We start from the raw sequence: 20,247 nt of genomic DNA, 5'->3' as shown, positions 1-20,247 counted from the left end.
AGTTGCAGTAGCTTCAGCCTAGCTGGGGTGGTGAGGAAAGGGGCAGGGGGTGGAATGTGATATTGCTGGATGCTGTTTAAAATGACTGTGTTGAGGCAGCTTTACCCTGTATCTAACCCCATGCTGTCCCTGTCCTGGGAATGTTTGATGGAGGGGGATAGGGTAGAAGGAGTTTTACTGTATCTAACCCTATGCTGCCCCCTGTCCTGAGTGTTTGATGGGGATAACAGTGTAGAGGGAGCTTTACTCTGTATCTAACCCCATTCTGTCCCTGTCAGGGGAGCATTTGATGGGGACAGTGTAGAGGCAATTTTAATCTAAGGTTAAAAGAGCAGTGGTAGCTCTACTTTCAATTTAAAAGCATAGTCAGGTCTTTACTCTGTATCTAATCCCATGCTGCCCCTGTCTTGGGAGTGTTTAATAGTGGTAACAGTGTACAGAGAACTTCACACCCGATGTTGGACTGGGGTGGACAAAGTTTAAAAAAAAATCACAACACCAGGTAATAGTCCAACAGGTTTATTTGGAAGGACTAGCTTTCGGAGGACTGCTCCTTCATCAGCTACCTGATTTTAAATCTGGTGTTGTGTGATTTTTAACCTGTTTTATCCGAGGAGTGTTTTATGTGGATAACGTAGGTAAAGCTTTAGTCTATATCCAATCCCAGGATTTACCATAAGTGGAAAGTTGCCCAGTCTTTTAAGGTGCCCTCAATGAATGTTTCCTTGTTCTTTTCCCTATTTCTTGCACAGTTTCCAATTACACCATGGTGCCCAGTAGCCAGGAAGATGACACCAATTCCTTGGCAGCTATGTTGTTGGAATAAGGAGCTTTGGGAATCTCTCGGGTATCCTACTCATTCCAGATGAGAGGATAGTTCCAGGTCATCACGTCTGTCCAAGCAAATACAACTGGAACTGCTAAACCTCACCCTACATTCTGAAACAGCTGGACTTTTAACTTTGAAAGAATAATTCTGTGTAAAGTCAAACCACTGACCTCCTAGCACGTCCTGTGTGTGAACTAACAGAGGGATAAGAAACACCTTTCTAAGCACTAATAGAAATCCTCTCTCTGAGCTGCTGCCATAAGTTGTGTTAAAGCTTGCCCCTGGCTTCGGGCTCTCTCCCACACTCTATCTAACACTGGGCTGTTTCTGTCCTTGGAGTGTTTAACGGTGTCAGTGCAGAAGCAGCTTTACTCTAATCCCTTGCTGTCCCTGTCCTGGAAGTGTTTGATGGGGGAAGAGCAGTGTAGATAGAGCTTTACTCTTGCATCTAACCCCTTGCAGTCCTTGTCCTGGGAGTGTCTGATAGGGGACTGTGCACCCTGTTCAATGCTTATATTGTGGGAAGTTACTCAACCCTCCACTGGATTGTCCATTGTATATCTTTTTGCACCAGACCATGTCCATTGTTGGTCTCACTACCCTTCAGGTGACTTCTATTGTTCTCAATTCTAACTGTACAAATCAGACAGCCTTACAAGAGAACACGCGGGGTTTTGCTGCTGCTGAATTCATTTGTATCCTTTTACACCTCAAACTATAATAAATTTGAAATGTGCCTTTTCTCTAGTTGTTATTTTTAAATTGGGTCAGTGAAATGAAGCACAGCCTTTAAGTATCTCAAATATCTTTCCAAGAATTACCTTTTCAAAATATTACAACACCTCTTCCAACTCCCATTGTACACAATCCCAATGGACCCAAACCCCTTCCCATTCACTCCTATTGTACACAATCCTATTTAGTTCCAGCATGGGGATTGTTCCTGGTCTCGGCCCATATTGGTTGGTGAAAGGTTATCTTAGTCTGTGCTGTTGATCGACCCCCATTCTCCCAGGAAGAACGGTCACTCAGACATGATGAGAGCTGACGCTTAGGTGAATGGACCCAATGCATGGTGTATCCTCCACAAACTGTGGATAAGAACTGGCAACATCAAGGAATTCAGTACAAAAAAATGAAACCATGGAATGAAAAATTTACAAATTCACAATTCCATTTTAATTCCACAGCATCTTGCAAAAATATGTATTAGCAGCAAGGGAGAACACAAATCACTTCCAAAGTCCAACCACGGAGGGTTTACGATACAGATGATTAGTGTCTCTAAGTGGCTATTAAATGATCATCAGTGAAGACATGGCTAATGCTAGCAGGTAGTGCTTTATAACCTATTTAGAAGTTGCTGTTCCAATTATGTCCCCACTAATAAATATTAGAAACAACAGACTCTAGTAGCTTAGCTCTGGATGGTCACCATTACACATTAGGCCAGTAGGAGGCAACAGCAGTTACATTAGTACAGAGCAAAGAAGTTGTATCCAAGTGCAGGAAAGGCCGTTTGGCATGTCTTGTCAGTGCTGCACGCAGATGTCCTTCAATTCCACCTATCTCCTCTCAGCCACTCAACATCATCTTCAACTTTCCCCCAGCCGTCATCATTCCCACATCTGCTCGTCTTCCTCTTTTTCAAAGCGTCAGTTGATTCAATCCATTGAAGTGTAGTTTCACGTTCCCCCTGTTCTCTGCATGATGACATTTCTCCTGAGTTCCCTAAAATGAACTTATCAATGACTGTTGTTTATATCCATTCCCCCGTCTGGATGAAGGGGTCTGGTACAGAGACACACTGAAACTAAGAACAGGAGAAGGCCATTCAGCCCCACCCTCGGGTCTGTGACAAAGGAACAGGAGGCCATTCAGTCCCCTCCTCGAGCCTGTTACAGAGGAACAGGAGGCCATTCAACTCCCTCCTCGAGCCTTGTTGCACAGGAACTGGAGGAGGCCATTCAGCCCGCTCCTCGAGCCTGTTATGCAGGAACTGGAGACCATCCAGCTCCATCCTTGAGCTTGTTACACAGCAATAGGCGGAAACTTGTCAGCCTCTCTCAAGCCTGTTGAACAGTGAGGGAAGGAATGTGGGGGGATGGTTGAGAGGATGTGTGGTGAAGGTGGCAGTGGGGTGGGGTGATTTTGGGGATGGGGAAGGGAGAGCTCATCGTGGTTTGTAGCAGTAGACCCCATATGCACGGTGGGAGAGTCTGGGGAAGCCGAGGCTGCGCACACCAGGCTGGGGTCCCCCACACCGGGACCGGGGAGAGACAATGGGGTAACGCACACTGCCATCTGCCAGCCAGCCTGGCTCACAATGGTTCAGCCCAGAGAACCTCCAGGCTGAGTACACTTGACCGACCTTGGCCACGGCGGCCCCATCACGGCGACACGCACTAGTGCCCCCAACGTAGTCAAACATGGCAGACTCTTTCCGGAAATACACCGAGCCTGGTTGGAGAAGAAATGGGGGTTAGATACAGAGTAAAGCTCCCTCTACACTGTCCCCTCCCATCAAGCACTACCAGGTCATGGACAACACAGGATTAGGTACAATGTAAAGCTCCCTTTGTTCACCCACCCCCTTCAAATACTCCCAGGATAGTGACAGCATGGGGTGAGATACAGAATTTCATTTATAGTCCCAAGAATCTCACAAAGCATGTCTAAATAAATGTATCACGTGACAATTATTAGGTTCAAGGACAGTGTATGTACTGCTCTACTCATCCAGCAGATGGTGGTATCTGCCTGTTATCAGCAATACTGTCGGAGGGTCAGTGTTAAGGGAGTGGGCACTGTCAGAGGATCAGCACTAAAGGAACGCTGCCCTGTCAGGGTTTCAGCACTGAGGAATCAGACACTGGCAGAGGGTTAGAGCTGAGGGAGAACAGCCCTGTTGGAGATTCAGTGCTGCAGGAGCACCAACCTGTTGGAGGATTAGTGCTGAGGAAGTGGGCACTGGCAGAGGCCAGCGCTGAGGAAGTGGCACTGGCAGAGTCAGCACTGAGTGAGTGCTGGGCTACCAAGTGCTTTGTTGCATCCCAAGGCAGGGCAGGCACTGAATACAGGGAGAAAGACAGGACTGTGGTGTTAGAAACACACAACAGGTCAGACAACATCTGGGAGAAGGAGAATTGACATTTCCTGAAGAGTTTATGCTCGAAATGTCGATTCTCCTGCTCGTCAGATGCTCCCTGACCGGCTGTGCTTTTCCCGCAGTACACTCTTCAACACTGTAGGAATACAGTTGGGAGGATGTGTTCCCTCAAGGTTACTCTGTGGATGTTTGGAGGGATTACCTTTGATGGTGGAGGTGAAACAGAAGGCATCGAAGCGGTCACGCTGCTTGTCCCGGGCTCCATAACTCCTGATTCCCGGTGGCAGGTTCTTGCCCCCACAGGGCTCCCGAGGGACAGCGACCGGATAGTGAACTGTCCCATCTTCCAGCCATCCAGCATTACACCAGTCCAGACCCTTCTGCCACTCTGTCCAAGGGCCCAAAGTCGGAGTTGTCAGCTCAGCCAGATTCACTGATTTGCCAACCACTCCCTTCCCAAAACCTTCCTCCCATCTACAAACTCCACCTGAAAAAAATCTCCTGTCAACACACACCCGCTACCCAAAAACCCTATCTCCCAACAATCCCCTTCCCAACCATCTCTTCTGTCCTTCCTGTTCCTCCAATCGCACTCCACACCACCTGGCCTCCCTACTCCTCCAATCACATGCGCTGCCTCTCCCACCCTCTCTGGTCCTCCAACTGCATGTTCCATCTCTCCCCCTCCCTGCTCCTCCAATGCCTTTTCTGCTCCTTCTGAGACCAAGCCTATGATAGGATAAACAGCACGCAAAAGCTGGAAGGATGGGGCCTCTGATTGGAGGTCAAGGGGCAGCAACTACGCCCTATCCAGCTGCTATCCTATTGTAGTTTTTCAGCTGCACCATCGCCAATTCCTTCAGCACCACCCCACCCCCTTTCTGTTTTTACTTCAAAACTATCCTTTATTCATAAAAATATCTTTCTAAATATGCATAGTCCCAAAGCAATTCAGTTCTGTACAGTAGCATATCAAGGAAACAAACATTGGAGTTTGACTATCTAAACAAACCAGAGACAGCTCTTACATATACAAAGCATACATGCATTTGAGGCACTAGGAGGGTCCGATAATGGACTGGAGAGACTCCCACTTCAGCGAGAAGACCTCAGATGGTGGTCTTTTTCCACTGCCCCTTAGGAGCATCTGCCCCAAGCTTTAGTACATCCCTCAGCACATAGTCTTGGACCTTGGAGTGTGCCAGTCTGCAATACTCGGTCAGCGTCAACTCCTTGGTCTGGAAGAGCAACACGTTTTAGGAACACCAACAAGTTTTGGGTAGACCAAAGGGTGCCTTTCACCAGGTTAATGGTCTTCCAGATGCAATTGATGTTTGTCTCAGTATGTGTCCTGGGAAACAGACTACACAGCACAGAGTCCTGCCTCATGGAGTTACTCAGAATGAACCTGGACAAAAAGCACTGCCCTTTCTCCAGACTTCATTTCAAAGGCACATTCCAGAAGGAGATGTGTGATAGTCTCAAGCTCCATGACCACTTTGAGGGCAGCATGCAGGGGCCCAGGCTGACCGGGCGGTACATGAAAGATCTCATAGGTAGTGCTCTTCTCACCACCACCCAAGCAATGTCTTGGTACTTGTTGGAAAGATTTCGCAATGAGACATTCTGCCAAATGACTTTGACAGTCTGCTCAGGGAACAACCCAACAGGATCCACCCACTCTTTTTCCTGCAGGGTCTCAAGGACACTGTGTGCCGATCACTTCCTGATGGTCTACGGTGTTTGCAAATTTCTCCACAAAGGAACCTCAACCCCTTTCCATCAAACCCTTGTGAGAAATAAATCCATAACTCTAATACTGGCGATGAATTTCTGAGGAGAACTACTGGGGTCCTGGATCAGTTGGTATGGAAAATGGGGCATGGCAACAGAAGTGGCCGCCTTTTTAACCTTTCCCAGCAATAGGGCTATTTAGAGAGCACTCAATGATAGTAGCAGAGGTGGTGAGGGGAGAAGGGGTGTGACAATGTAAATTGGGAGTTGTAGGTGGAATCCAAATTTGGCAGAAATTCACAAAGAACAAAGCTAGAATGATATCCCAAAATCCTCATGTCAACTGCTTTAACTGACTGTGAGTGAAGGTTTACAAAGAGCGCCAGAAAGCTATAAACTAGCCCCCGAAAATTGGAAAGTACTCTCTGGTCAGTTTTCTTTCTCACACAATTACTTTGTGCTCTCCTGCTTTCCTCACCACAATGTGACTGGCACATTAGGCACTGCTCTCCTGCATTCCTTACCTTCGAAGAGCTGCTGGAATGTAGCAAGCTTAGCATCCTGCTCCTTGCATGCCTGCACGGCCTGGTAATAGGTGAACTGGTAGCGGCCCTTGTTTACTTGGTATGGAAACACCACGCCTGGTGAAAGAACAGGTACCTATTTTAATTACATCTGGCAATGGGACAGACAGCCATTTTAACCACACACAACAAATGGAGAGACAACTATATTGAGAACACTCATAGCAGGAAGGGCAACTATTTTAGTGCCACCCAGAATGGAGAGATAATCATTTTAAATAGACTTGGCCATGTGTGAGAGGCAGCAGTTTGGAATTGCATATAATTCCTTTCAAGAAGCACACGGCCAAAGCCGTGGACCATCACTTACAGTGAACCACAATGGGCTACTAACTCCAATTATAGAGGATGTTGCAAATCAAAAACAAAACCAGAAATTGCTGGGAAAACTCAGCATGCCTGGCTGCATCTGCAGAGAGAGAATTCACAGTTAATGTTTTGGGTCGAGTAACTTTCTGAAGAAGGGTAACTGGATCCAAAATATTAACTGTGCTTTCTCTCCACAGGTGCTGCCAGATCTGAGTTTCTCCAGCAATTTTTATTTTTGCCCTTGCTGTCAAGTCCTTGTGATAGTCAAGGGGAATAGCTAAGATGTGGGCAAGGTGCGGAAGTGAAGTGAAGTGAGGCAGAAAGCAATAGAAAGATAGAATGGCGGTATGGGGGAGGGTGGGGAGGAGCTAGTGGTGGTGTCAGGTGTTGGGGGCGCGGGTGTTGAGATTAAGAAGGGGGAGCAGGGTTGGGAGGATCTTGGACCAAATGGCCTCTCCCTGTGGTACAGCTCTCCACCCCACCATTCAACTCACAACCCAAGCACACAACTTCCACCCTAAACCCACACCACCCCTCCCTACCTGCACAACTCTCAACCCCCAGCACCCAATCCCACCCCACCCCACAACCTGACCTCCCACCTTCAACCACACACCACGCTCTGCTCCTAACACCAAGACCCAATCTCACCCACCACCAACCCAAGACAACTCACTCCCACTCTCAACCAAAGACCCAATCCTCACACCTCACACCCCACCCCCAACTCAAGACACAACACTCACTCCCACTCCTAACCCCAAGACCCAACCCTCGCTCCACTCTCAACCCCAGATCCAACCCTCGCACCCCACCCCCAACCCAAGACCCAACCCCTACCCCCAAAAAAAGACCCAACCCTCACACCTCACCCCCAACCCAAGACCCTAACTCCCACTCTCAACCCTCGCTCCACACCCAACCCCAGACCCAACCCTCGCTCCACTCCCACCCCACAACCTAACCCTAGCTCCAACCCCAACCCAAGACCCAACCCTCACCCACCCCAAGACACAACACTCACTCCACCCCAACCCAAGACCTAACCCTAGCTCCAAAGCCAACCCAAGACCCAACCCTCACCCACCACCAACCCAAGACCCATACCTCACTCCACTCCTAACCCCAAGACCCAACCCTGACCCACCCCCAACCCAAGACCCAACCCTCACTCACACCCCCAAGCAAAAACACAAACCTCGTATTCCACTTCCAACTCAAGAGCCAACCCTCGCTCCACCCTCAACCCCCGTTCCACCCTCAACCCCAGATGCAACCCTTACACCTCACCCCCAAAAAAGACCCAACTCTCACTCCACCCCAAAGACCCAACCCTCACATTCCACCCCCAACCCAAGACGCAACCCTCACACCTCACCCCCAACTTCAGACCCAACCCTCAGACCCCACCCCAAACCCCAGACCCCACCCCCAACCTCCAGACCCCCTCACACTCAACCCCACCCCCAGACCCAACCCCCAGACCCACCCACCGACCCCAACCCAAACCCCAGACCCACCCCCCGACCCCTGACCTCAACCCAAGATCCAACCCCCAGACCCCAATACCCCACTCTCGACCCCAGAGCCCACCCAGAGACCCCAGGCCCCACCCCCAGCCCCAGACCCCATACTCAACCCCAGAGCCCAAACCCCACCCTCAGACCTCAGAACCCACCCCCAAACCCAGACCCACCCCCAAACCAGACCCCACGCCCAAACCCATTACCCCACCCGCAGACCCCACCCCACCCCCAGCCCCAAATCCAACCACCAACCCCGAGCGAACATCCCAACACCAGAGCCCAACCCCAGACCCTGACCACAACCTCAGAACCCATCCTCACACCCCGCCTCCAACCTTCACACCCAACCCTCACATCCCACCCACAACCCTCACACCCCACCCCCAACCCCAACCCTCAATGTCCAGCCCCAACCCAAGAACCAACCCTCACACCCCACCCCCAACCCCAGACCCACCCTCATTCTCACTCCCACCCCCAACCCCAACCCTCACTCCCATCCCCAACCCCAACCCTCACACACAGCCCAAAGCCCAACCCTCACACCCCACCCACAACCCAAGACCCAACCCTCACACCCCACCCCCAACCCAAGACCCAACCCTCACTCTCCACCCCCAATCCCAGACCCACCCTCACACCCCACCCCCAATCCCAGACCCCAACCCTCACACCCCACCCCCAACCCCCACACCACACCCCCAGACCCAACCCCCACACCCCAGACCCAACCCCCACCCCTACCCCTAAACCCAAGACCCAACCCAAGACCCATCCCCCACACCCCACCCCCACACCCCAGACCCAACCCTCACACCCCGCCCCCAACCCCAGACCCAACCCTCACACCCCGCCCCCAACCCCAGACCCAACCCTCACACCCCGCCCCCAACCCCAGACCCAACCCTCACACCCCGCCCCCAACCCCAGACCCAACCCTCACACCCCGCCCTCAACCCCAGACCCAACCCTCACACCCCGCCCCCAACCCCAGACCCAACCCTCACACCCCGCCCCCAACCCCAGACCCAACCCTCACACCCCGCCCCCAACCCCAGACCCAACCCTCACACCCCGCCCCCAACCCCAGACCCAACCCTCACACCCCGCCCCCAACCCCAGACCCAACCCTCACACCCCGCCCCCAACCCCAGACCCAACCCTCACACCCCGCCCCCAACCCCAGACCCAACCCTCACACCCCGCCCCCAACCCCAGACCCAACCCTCACACCCCGCCCCCAACCCCAGACCCAACCCTCAAACCCCACCACCAACCCTCACACCACATCCCCAACCCCAGACCCCACCCTCACACCCCGCCTCCAACCCCAGACCCCACCCTCACACCCCACCCCCACACCCCAGGCCCAACCCTCACACCCCACCCCCACACCCCAGACCCCACCCTCACACCCCGCCTCCAACCCCAGACCCAACCCTCACACACCACCCCCAACCCCAGACCCAACCCTCACACCCCACCCCCACACCCCAGACCCAACCCTCACACCCCACCCCCAACCCCAGACCCCACCCTCACACCCCACCCCCAACCCCAGACCCAACCCTCACACCCCACCCCCAACCCCAGACCCCACCCTCACACCCCACCCCCAACCCCAGACCCCACCCTCACACCCCACCACCAACCCCAGACCCCACCCTCACACCCCACCACCAACCCCAGACCCCACCCTCACACCCCACCACCAACCCCAGACCCCACCCTCACACCCCACCACCAACCCCAGACCCCACCCTCACACCCCACCACCAACCCCAGACCCCACCCTCACACCCCACCACCAACCCCAGACCCCACCCTCACACCCCACCACCAACCCCAGACCCCACCCTCACACCCCATCCCCAACCCTAGACCCCACCCTCACACCCCACCACCAACCCCAGACCCCACCCTCACACCCCACCACCAACCCCAGACCCCACCCTCACACCCCATCCCCAACCCTAGACCCCACCCTCACACCCCGCCTCCAACCCTCACACCCCATCCCCAGACCCAGACCCCACCCTCACACCCCGCCCCCAACCCCAGACCCCACCCTCACACCCCACCTCCCAACCCACCACCAACGCAAGACCCAACCCTCACACACCTCTCCCAACCGTCACACCCCGCCTCCAACCCCAGACCCCACCCTCACACCCCGCCCCCAACCCCAGACCCCACCCTCACACCCCGCCCCCAACCCTAACACCCCGCCCCCAACCCCAGACCCCACCCTCACACCCCGCCCCCAACCCCAGACCCCACCCTCACACCCCGCCCCCAACCCCAGACCCAACCCTCACACCCATCCCCCAACCCCATACCCAACCCTCACACCCCGCCCCCAACCCCAGACCTAACCCTCACACCCCGCCCCCAACCCCAGACCCCACCCTCACACCCCGCCTCCAACCCCATCCCCAACCCCAGACCCCACCCTCACACCCCATCCCCAACCCCAGACCCCACCCTCACACCCCATCCCCAACCCCAGACCCCACATTCACACCCCATCCCCAACCCCAGACCCCACCCTCACACCCCATCCCCAACCCCAGACCCCACCCTCACACCCCATCCCCAACCCCAGACCCCACCCTCACACCCCACCCCCAACCCCAGACCCCACCATCACACCCCACCCCCAACCCCAGACCGCACCCTCACACCCCACCCTCACACCCCACCCCCAACCCTCACACCCCACCCCCAACCCTCACACCCCACCCCCAACCCTCACACCCCACCCCCAACCCTCACACCCCACCCCCAACCCTCACACCCCACCCCCAACACCACCCCATCCCTCACACCCCACCCCCAACCCTCAGACCCAACCCTCAGACCCCGCCCCCACACCCCAGACTCAACCCTCACACCCCGCCCCCACACCCCAGACCCAACCCTCACACCCCGCCCCCACACCCCAGACACAACCCTCACACCCCACCCTCAACCCCAGTCCCAACCCTCACACCACGCCCACCACCCACACACGCCACCCCCTGCCCATGACCCAACATTCACACCCCACTCCAAGACCCAACCCTCACATCCCACACCAACCATCACACCGCACCCCTCACACCGCACCTCCAACCCCAGACCCCGCCCTCACACCCCAGACCCCACCCTCACACCCCGCCTCCAACCCCAGACCCCACCCTCACACCCCGCCTCCAACCCTCACACCCCACCTCCCAACCCACCACCAACGCAAGACCCAACCCTCACACACCTCTCCAAACCCTCACACCCCGCCTCCAACCCCAGACCCCACCCTCACACCCCGCCCCCAACCCCAGACCCAACCCTCACACCCCTCCCCCAACCCCAGACCCAACCCTCACACCCCTCCCCCAACCCCAGACCCAACCCTCACACCCCACCCCCACACCCCAGACCCCACCCTCACACCCCAGACCCCACCCTCACACCCCGCCTCCAACCCCAGACCCAACCCTCACACCCCACCCCCAACCCCGGACCCAACCCTCACACCCCGCCCCCAACCCCAGACCCCACCCTCGCACCCCACCCTCACACCCCGCCTCCAACCCTCACACTCCACCCCCAACCCCAGACCCAACCCTCAGACCCCATCCCCAACCCCAGACCCAACCCTCACACCCCACCCTCACACCCCATCCCCAACCCCCACCCTCACACCACACCCTCACACCCCATCCCCAACCCCCACCCTCACACCCCACCCTCACACCCCATCCCCAACCCCCACCCTCACACCCCACCCTCACACCCCATCCCAAACCCCCACCCTCACACCCCACCCCCACACCCCAGAACCCACCCTCACACCCCATCCCCACACCCCAGACCCCACCCTCACACCCCACCCCCACACCCCAGACCCCACCCTCACACCCCAGACCCCACCCTCACACCCCACCCTCACACCCCAGACCCCACCCTCACACCCCACCCTCACACCCCAGACCCCACCCTCACACCCCATCCGCACCCTCACACCCCATCCCCAACCCTCACACCCCATCCCCAACCCAGACCCAACCCTCACACCCCGCCCCCAACCCCACCCCCAACCCTCACACCCCACCCTCACACCCCAGACCCAATCCCAGACCCAACCCAACCCTCACACCCCACCCTCACACCCCAGACCCAACCCCAGACCCAACCCAACCCTCACACCCCACCCTCACACCCCAGACCCAACCCAACCCTCACACCCCACCCTCACACCCCAGACCCAACCCAACCCTCACACCCCACCCTCACACCCCAGACCCAACCCCAGACCCAACCCAACCCTCACACCCCACCCTCACACCCCAGACCCAACCCAATCCTCACACCCCACCCTCACACCCCAGACCCAACCCCAGACCCAACCCAACCCTCACACCCCACCCTCACACCCCAGACCCAACCCCAGACCCAACCCAACCCTCACACCCCGCCCCCACACCCCAGACACAACCCTCACACCCCACCCTCAACCCCAGTCCCAACCCTCACACCACGCCCACCACCCACACACGCCACCCCCTGCCCATGACCCAACATTCACACCCCACTCCAAGACCCAACCCTCACATCCCACACCAACCATCACACCGCACCCCTCACACCCCACCTCCAACCCCAGACCCCGCCCTCACACCCCAGACCCCACCCTCACACCCCACCTCCAACCCCAGACCCCGCCCTCACACCCCAGACCCCACCCTCACACCCCACCTCCAACCCCAGACCCCACCCTCACACCCCGCCTCCAACCCCAGACCCCACCCTCACACCCCGCCTCCAACCCTCAAACCCCACCTCCCAACCCGCCACCAACGCAAGACCCAACCCTCACACACCTCTCCAAACCCTCACACCCCTCTCCAAACCCTCACACCCCGCCCCCAACCCCAGACCCCACCCTCACACCCCGCCTCCAACCCTCACACCCCATCCCCAACCCCAGACCCCACCCTCACACCCCGCCTCCAACCCCAGACCCAACCCTCACACCCCACCCCCAACCCCGGACCCAACCCTCACACCCCGCACCCCACCCTCGCACCCCACCCTCACACCCCGCCTCCAACCCTCACACTCCACCCCCAACCCCAGACCCAACCCTCAGACCCCATCCCCAACCCCAGACCCAACCCTCAGACCCCATCCCCAACCCCAGACCCAACCCTCACACCCCATCCCCAACCCCCACCCTCACACCCCACCCCCACACCCCAGAACCCACCCTCACACCCCATCCCCACACCCTCACACCCCACCCTCACACCCCAGACCCCACCCTCACACCCCACCCTCACACCCCAGCCCCACCCTCACACCCCAGACCCAACCCCCACCCTCACACCCCACCCCCACACCCCACCCCCACACCCCACCCCCACACCCCAACCCCACCCTCACACCCCAACCCCACCCTCACACCCCATCCCCACCCTCACACCCCATCCCCAACCCTCACACCCAACCCCCAACCCAGACCCAACCCTCACACCCCGCCCCCAACCCCACCCCCAACCCTCACACCCCACCCTCACACCCCAGACCCAACCCCAGACCCAACCCAACCCTCACACCCCAGACCCAACCCCAGACCCAACCCAACCCTCACACCCCACCCTCACACCCCAGACCCAACCCCAGACCCAACCCAAACCTCACACCCCACCCTCACACCCCAGACCCAACCCCAGACCCAACCCAACCCTCACACCCCACCCTCACACCCCAGACCCAACCCAACCCTCACACCCCACCCTCACACCCCAGACCCAACCCAACCCTCACACCCCACCCTCACACCCCAGACCCAACCCAACCCTCACACCCCACCCTCACACCCCAGACCCAACCCAACCCTCACACCCCACCCTCACACCCCAGACCCAACCCAACCCTCACACCCCACCCTCACACCCCAGACCCAACCCAACCCTCACACCCCACCCTCACACCCCAGACCCAACCCAACCCTCACACCCCACCCTCACACCCCAGACCCAACCCAACCCTCACACCCCACCCTCACACCCCAGACCCAACCCAACCCTCACACCCCACCCTCACACCCCAGACCCAACCCAACCCTCACACCCCACCCTCACACCCCAGACCCAACCCAACCCTCACACCCCACCCTCACACCCCAGACCCAACCCAACCCTCACACCCCACCCTCACACCCCAGACCCAACCCAACCCTCACACCCCACCCTCACACCCCAGACCCAACCCAACCCTCACACCCCACCCTCACACCCCAGACCCAACCCAACCCTCACACCCCACCCTCACACCCCAGACCCAACCCAACCCTCACACCCCACCCTCACACCCCAGACCCAACCCAACCCTCACACCCCACCCTCACACCCCAGACCCAACCCAACCCTCACACCCCACCCTCACACCCCAGACCCAACCCCAGACCCAACCCAAACCTCACACCCCACCCTCACACCCCAGACCCAACCCCAGACCCAACCCCACCCTCACACCCCGCCTCCAACCCTCACACCCCATCCCCAACCCCAGACCCCACCCTCACACCCCGCCTCCAACCCCAGACCCAACCCTCACACCCCACCCCCAACCCCGGACCCAACCCTCACACCCCGCACCCCACCCTCACACCCCGCCTCCAATCCTCACACTCCACCCCCAACCCCAGACCCAACCCTCACACCCCATCCCCAACCTCAGACCCAACCCTCAGACCCCATCCCCAACCCCAGACCCAACCCTCAGACCCCATCCCCAACCCCAGACCCAACCCTCACACCCCATCCCCAACCCCCACCCTCACACCCCACCCCCACACCCCAGAACCCACCCTCACACCCCATCCCCACACCCCAGACCCCACCCTCACACCCCAGACCCCACCCTCACACCCCACCCTCACACCCCAGACCCCACCCTCACACCCCACCCTCACACCCCAGACCCAACCCCCACCCTCACACCCCACCCCCACACCCCACCCCCACACCCCAACCCCACCCTCACACCCCATCCCCACCCTCACACCCCATCCCCAACCCTCACACCCCATCCCCAACCCAGACCCAACCCTCACACCGCGCCCCCAACCCCACCCCCAACCCTCACACCCCACCCTCACACCCCAGACCCAACCCCAGATCCAACCCAACCCTCACACCCCACCCTCACACCCCAGACCCAACCCCAGACCCAACCCAACCCTCACACCCCACCCTCACACCCCAGACCCAACCCCAGACCCAACCCAAACCTCACACCCCACCCTCACACCCCAGACCCAACCGCAGACCCAACCCAACCCTCACACCCCACCCTCACACCCCAGACCCAACCCAACCCTCACACCCCACCCTCACACCCCAGACCCAACCCAACCCTCACACCCCACCCCCAACCCAACCCTCACACCCCACCCTCACACCCCAGACCCAACCCAACCCTCACACCCCACCCTCACACCCCAGACCCAACCCAACCCTCACACCCCACCCTCACACCCCAGACCCAACCCAACCCTCACACCCCACCCTCACACCCCAGACCCAACCCAACCCTCACACCCCACCCTCACACCCCAGACCCAACCCAACCCTCACACCCCACCCTCACACCCCAGACCCAACCCAACCCTCACACCCCACCCTCACACCCCAGACCCAACCCCAGACCCAACCCAAACCTCACACCCCACCCTCACACCCCAGACCCAACCCCAGACCCCGCGCCCACACCCCAGACACAACCCTCACACCCCACCCTCAACCCCAGACCCAACCCTCACACCACGCCCACCACCCACACACCCCACCCCAAGACGCAATCGTCACACCCCACCCCCTGCCCATGACCCAACATTCACACCCCACTCCAAGACCCAACCCTCACATACCATCACACCGCACCACTCACACCCCGCCCTCACACCCCTGACCCCACCCTCACACCCCGCCTCCAACCCCAGACCCCACCCTCACACCCCGCCTCCAACCCCAGACCCCACCCTCACACCCCGCCTCCAACCCCAGACCCCACCCTCACACCCCGCCTCCAACCCCGGACCCCACCCTCACACCCCGCCTCCAACCCCAGACCCCACCCTCACACCCCGCCTCCAAGCCCGGACCCCACCCTCACACCCCGCCTCCAAGCCCGGACCCCACCCTCACACCCCGCCTCCAAGCCCGGACCCCACCCTCACACCCCGCCTCCAAGCCCGGACCCCACCCTCACACCCCGCCTCCAACCCCGGACCCCACCCTCACACCCCGCCTCCAACCCCGGACCCCACCCTCACACCCCGCCTCCAACCCCGGACCCCACCCTCACACCCCGCCTCCAACTCCGGACCCCACCCTCACACCCCGCCCCCAACCCCGGACCCCACCCTCACACCCCGCCCCCCCACCCCGGACCCCGACCCTCACGCCCCGCCCCCCCACCCCGGACCCCGACCCTCACGCCCCGCCCCCCCCACCCCGGACCCCGACCCTCACGCCCCGCCCCCCCCACCCCGGACCCCGACCCTCACGCCCCGCCCCCCCCACCCCGGACCCCGACCCTCACGCCCCGCCCCCCCCACCCCGGACCCCGACCCTCACGCCCCGCCCCCCCAACCCCAGACCCGACCCTCACACCCCGCCCCCCCACCCCGGACCCCGACCCTCACACCCCGCCCCCAACCCCAGACCCAACCCTCACACCCCGCCTCCAACCCTCACACCCCAGACCCAACCCTCACACCACGCCCCCCCCACCCCAGACCCCCGACCCTCACGCCACGCCCCCCCACCCCGGACCCCGACCCTCACGCCCCGCCCCCCCCACCCCGGACCCCGACCCTCACGCCCCGCCCCCCCCACCCCGGACCCCGACCCTCACGCCCCGCCCCCCCACCCCGGACCCCGACCCTCACGCCCCGCCCCCCCACACCGGACCCCGACCCTCACGCCCCGCCCCCCCCACCCCGGACCCCGACCCTCACGCCCCGCCCCCCCCACCCCGGACCCCGACCCTCACGCCCCGCCCCCCCCCACCCCGGACCCCGACCCTCACGCCCCGCCCCCCCCACCCCGGACCCCGACCCTCACGCCCCGCCCCCCCCACCCCGGACCCCGACCCTCACACCCCACCCCCCCAACCCCAGACCCGACCCTCACACCCCGCCCCCCCCACCCCGGACCCCGACCCTCACACCCCGCCCCCAACCCCAGACCCAACCCTCACACCCCGCCTCCAACCCTCACACCCCATCCCCAGACCCCACCCTCACACCCCATCCCCAACCCCAGACCCCACCCTCACGCCCCATCCCCAACCCCAGACCCCACCCTCACGCCCCATCCCCAACCCCAGACCCCACCCTCACGCCCCATCCCCAACCCCAGACCCCACCCTCACGCCCCATCCCCAACCCCAGACCCCACCCTCACGCCCCACCCCCAACCCCAGACCCCACCCTCACGCCCCACCCCCAACCCCAGACCCGACCATCACGCCCCATCCCCAACCCCAGACCCCACCCTCACACCCCGCCTCCAACCCCGGACCCCACCCTCACACCCCGCCCCCAACCCCGGACCCCACCCTCACACCCCGCCCCCAACCCCGGACCCCACCATCACACCCCGCCTCCAACCCTCCAACCCCAGACCCAACCCTCACACCACGCCCCCCCCACCCCAGACCCCCGACCCTCACACCACGCCCCCCCACCCCGGACCCAACCCTCACACCCCGCCTCCAACCCTCACACCCCATCCCCAGACCCCACCCTCACACCCCACCCCCAACCCAGACCCAACCCTCACACCCCACCCCCAACCCCAGACCCAACCCTCACACCCCACCCCCAACCCCAGACCCAACCCTCACACCCCACCCCCAACCCTCACACCCCACCCCCAACCCTCACACCCCACCCCTCACACCCCACCCCCAACCCCAGACCCAACCCTCACACCCCACCCCCCACCCCAGACCCAACCCACACACCGCACCCCAGACTCAACCCTCAGACCCCGCCCCCACACCCCAGACTCAACCCTCACACCCCGCCCCCACACCCCAGACCCAACCCTCACACCCCATCCCCAACCCCCACCCTCACACCCCACCCCCACACCCCACCCTCACACCCCAGACCCCACCCTCACACCCCATCCCCACCTCCCCAACCCAGACCCAACCCTCACACCCCGCCCCCAACCCCACCCCCAACCCTCACACCCCACCCTCACACCCCAGACCCAACCCTCACACCCCACCCCCAACCCCGGACCCAACCCTCACACCCCGCACCCCACCCTCACACCCCGCCTCCAACCCTCACACTCCACCCCCAACCCCATCCCCAACCCCAGACCCAACCCTCAGACCCCATCCCCAACCCCAGACCCAACCCTCAGACCCCATCCCCAACCCCAGACCCAACCCTCACAGCCCATCCCCAACCCCCACCCTCACACCCCACCCCCACACCCCAGAACCCACCCTCACACCCCATCCCCACACCCCAGACCCCACCCTCACACCCCAGACCCCACCCTCACACCCCACCCCCAACCCCACCCCCAACCCTCACACCCCACCCGCAACCCAGACCCAACCCTCACATCCCGCCCCCAACCCTCACATCCCGCCCCCAACCCCACCCCCAACCCTCACACCCCACCCCCAACCCAGACCCAACCCTCACACCCCACCCCCAACCCCAGACCCAACCCTCACACCCCACCCCCAACCCCAGACCCAACCCTCACACCCCACCCCCAACCCCAGACCCAACCCTCACACCCCACCCCCAACCCCAGACCCAACCCTCACACCCCACCCCCAACCCTCACATCCCACCCCTCACACCCCACCCCCAACCCCAGACCCAACCCTCACACCCCACCCCCCACCCCAGACCCAACCCACACACCCCACCCCAGACTCAACCCTCAGACCCCGCCCCCACACCCCAGACTCAACCCTCACACCCCGCCCCCACACCCCAGACCCAACCCTCACACCCCATCCCCAACCCCCACCCTCACACCCCACCCCCACACCCCACCCTCACACCCCAGACCCCACCCTCACACCCCATCCCCACCTCCCCAACCCAGACCCAACCCTCACACCCCGCCCCCAACCCCACCCCCAACCCTCACACCCCACCCTCACACCCCAGACCCAACCCTCACACCCCAGACCCAACCCCGGACCCAACCCTCACACCCCGCACCCCACCCTCACACCCCGCCTCCAACCCTCACACTCCACCCCCAACCCCAGACCCAACCCTCACACCCCATCCCCAACCCCAGACCCAACCCTCAGACCCCATCCCCAACCCCAGACCCAACCCTCACACCCCACCCCCACACCCCAGAACCCACCCTCACACCCCATCCCCACACCCCAGACCCCACCCTCACACCCCAGACCCCACCCTCACACCCCACCCTCACACCCCAGACCCCACCCTCACACCCCACCCTCAAACCCCAGACCCAACCCCCACCCTCACACCCCATCCCCAACCCTCACACCCAACCCCCAACCCAGACCCAACCCTCACACCCCGCCCCCAACCCAAACCTCACACCCCACCCTCACACCCCAGACCCAACCCCAGACCCAACCCAAACCTCACACCCCACCCTCACACCCCACCCTCACACCCCAGACCCAACCCAACCCTCACACCCCACCCTCACACCCCAGACCCAACCCAACCCTCACACCCCACCCTCACACCCCAGACCCAACCCAACCCTCACACCCCACCCTCACACCCCAGACCCAACCCAACCCTCACACCCCACCCTCACACCCCAGACCCAACCCAACCCTCACACCCCACCCTCACACCCCAGACCCAACCCAACCCTCACACCCCACCCTCACACCCCAGACCCAACCCAACCCTCACACCCCACCCTCACACCCCAGACCCAACCCAACCCTCACACCCCACCCTCACACCCCAGACCCAACCCAACCCTCACACCCCACCCTCACACCCCAGACCCAACCCAACCCTCACACCCCACCCTCACACCCCAGACCCAACCCAACCCTCACACCCCACCCTCACACCCCAGACCCAACCCAACCCTCACACCCCACCCTCACACCCCAGAC

The 20,247-nt window shown here is 61.1% G+C and overlaps 2 protein-coding genes across 5 annotated transcripts in view; one reads left to right on the top strand and one right to left on the bottom strand.

Annotated features, from left to right (window-relative positions):
• LOC122542058 (brevican core protein-like) overlaps positions 1–1,566 on the top strand; it is a 111,099-nt gene extending 109,533 nt beyond the window's left edge. For both annotated transcript variants that reach the window (XM_087985077.1, XM_087985076.1), the window contains one exon: positions 753–1,566. In XM_087985077.1, the coding sequence (XP_087841203.1) occupies positions 753–826 (74 nt within the window). In that variant the 3' untranslated portion in view covers positions 827–1,566. The remainder of the gene's footprint in view (positions 1–752) is intronic.
• Positions 1,567–1,985: 419 nt separating this feature from the next.
• Positions 1,986–20,247, bottom strand: part of hapln2 (hyaluronan and proteoglycan link protein 2) — a 55,306-nt gene continuing 37,044 nt past the window's right edge. The window contains exons 4-6 of one of the 3 annotated variants that reach the window (XM_087985080.1): positions 6,197–6,313; positions 4,141–4,326; positions 1,986–2,560 (exon numbers count right to left, since the gene is read on the bottom strand). In XM_087985080.1, coding sequence (XP_087841206.1) covers positions 2,385–2,560; positions 4,141–4,326; positions 6,197–6,313 — 479 coding nt within the window. In that variant the 3' untranslated portion in view covers positions 1,986–2,384. Of the gene's footprint in view, positions 3,290–4,140; positions 4,327–6,196; positions 6,314–20,247 lie in introns of all 3 variants that reach the window. The other 2 variants (XM_087985079.1, XM_087985081.1) reach the window with 2 other exon arrangements.

The sequence above is a fragment of the Chiloscyllium plagiosum genome, unplaced genomic scaffold, assembly GCF_037043375.1.
Source record: "Chiloscyllium plagiosum isolate Xiang-an unplaced genomic scaffold, Cpla_swu_hap1 HiC_scaffold_50, whole genome shotgun sequence".
NCBI classification, from domain to species: domain Eukaryota; kingdom Metazoa; phylum Chordata; class Chondrichthyes; order Orectolobiformes; family Hemiscylliidae; genus Chiloscyllium; species Chiloscyllium plagiosum.
Note: the sequence above shows the minus strand (reverse complement) of the source record. Positions and strands in the feature narration are given on the sequence as shown.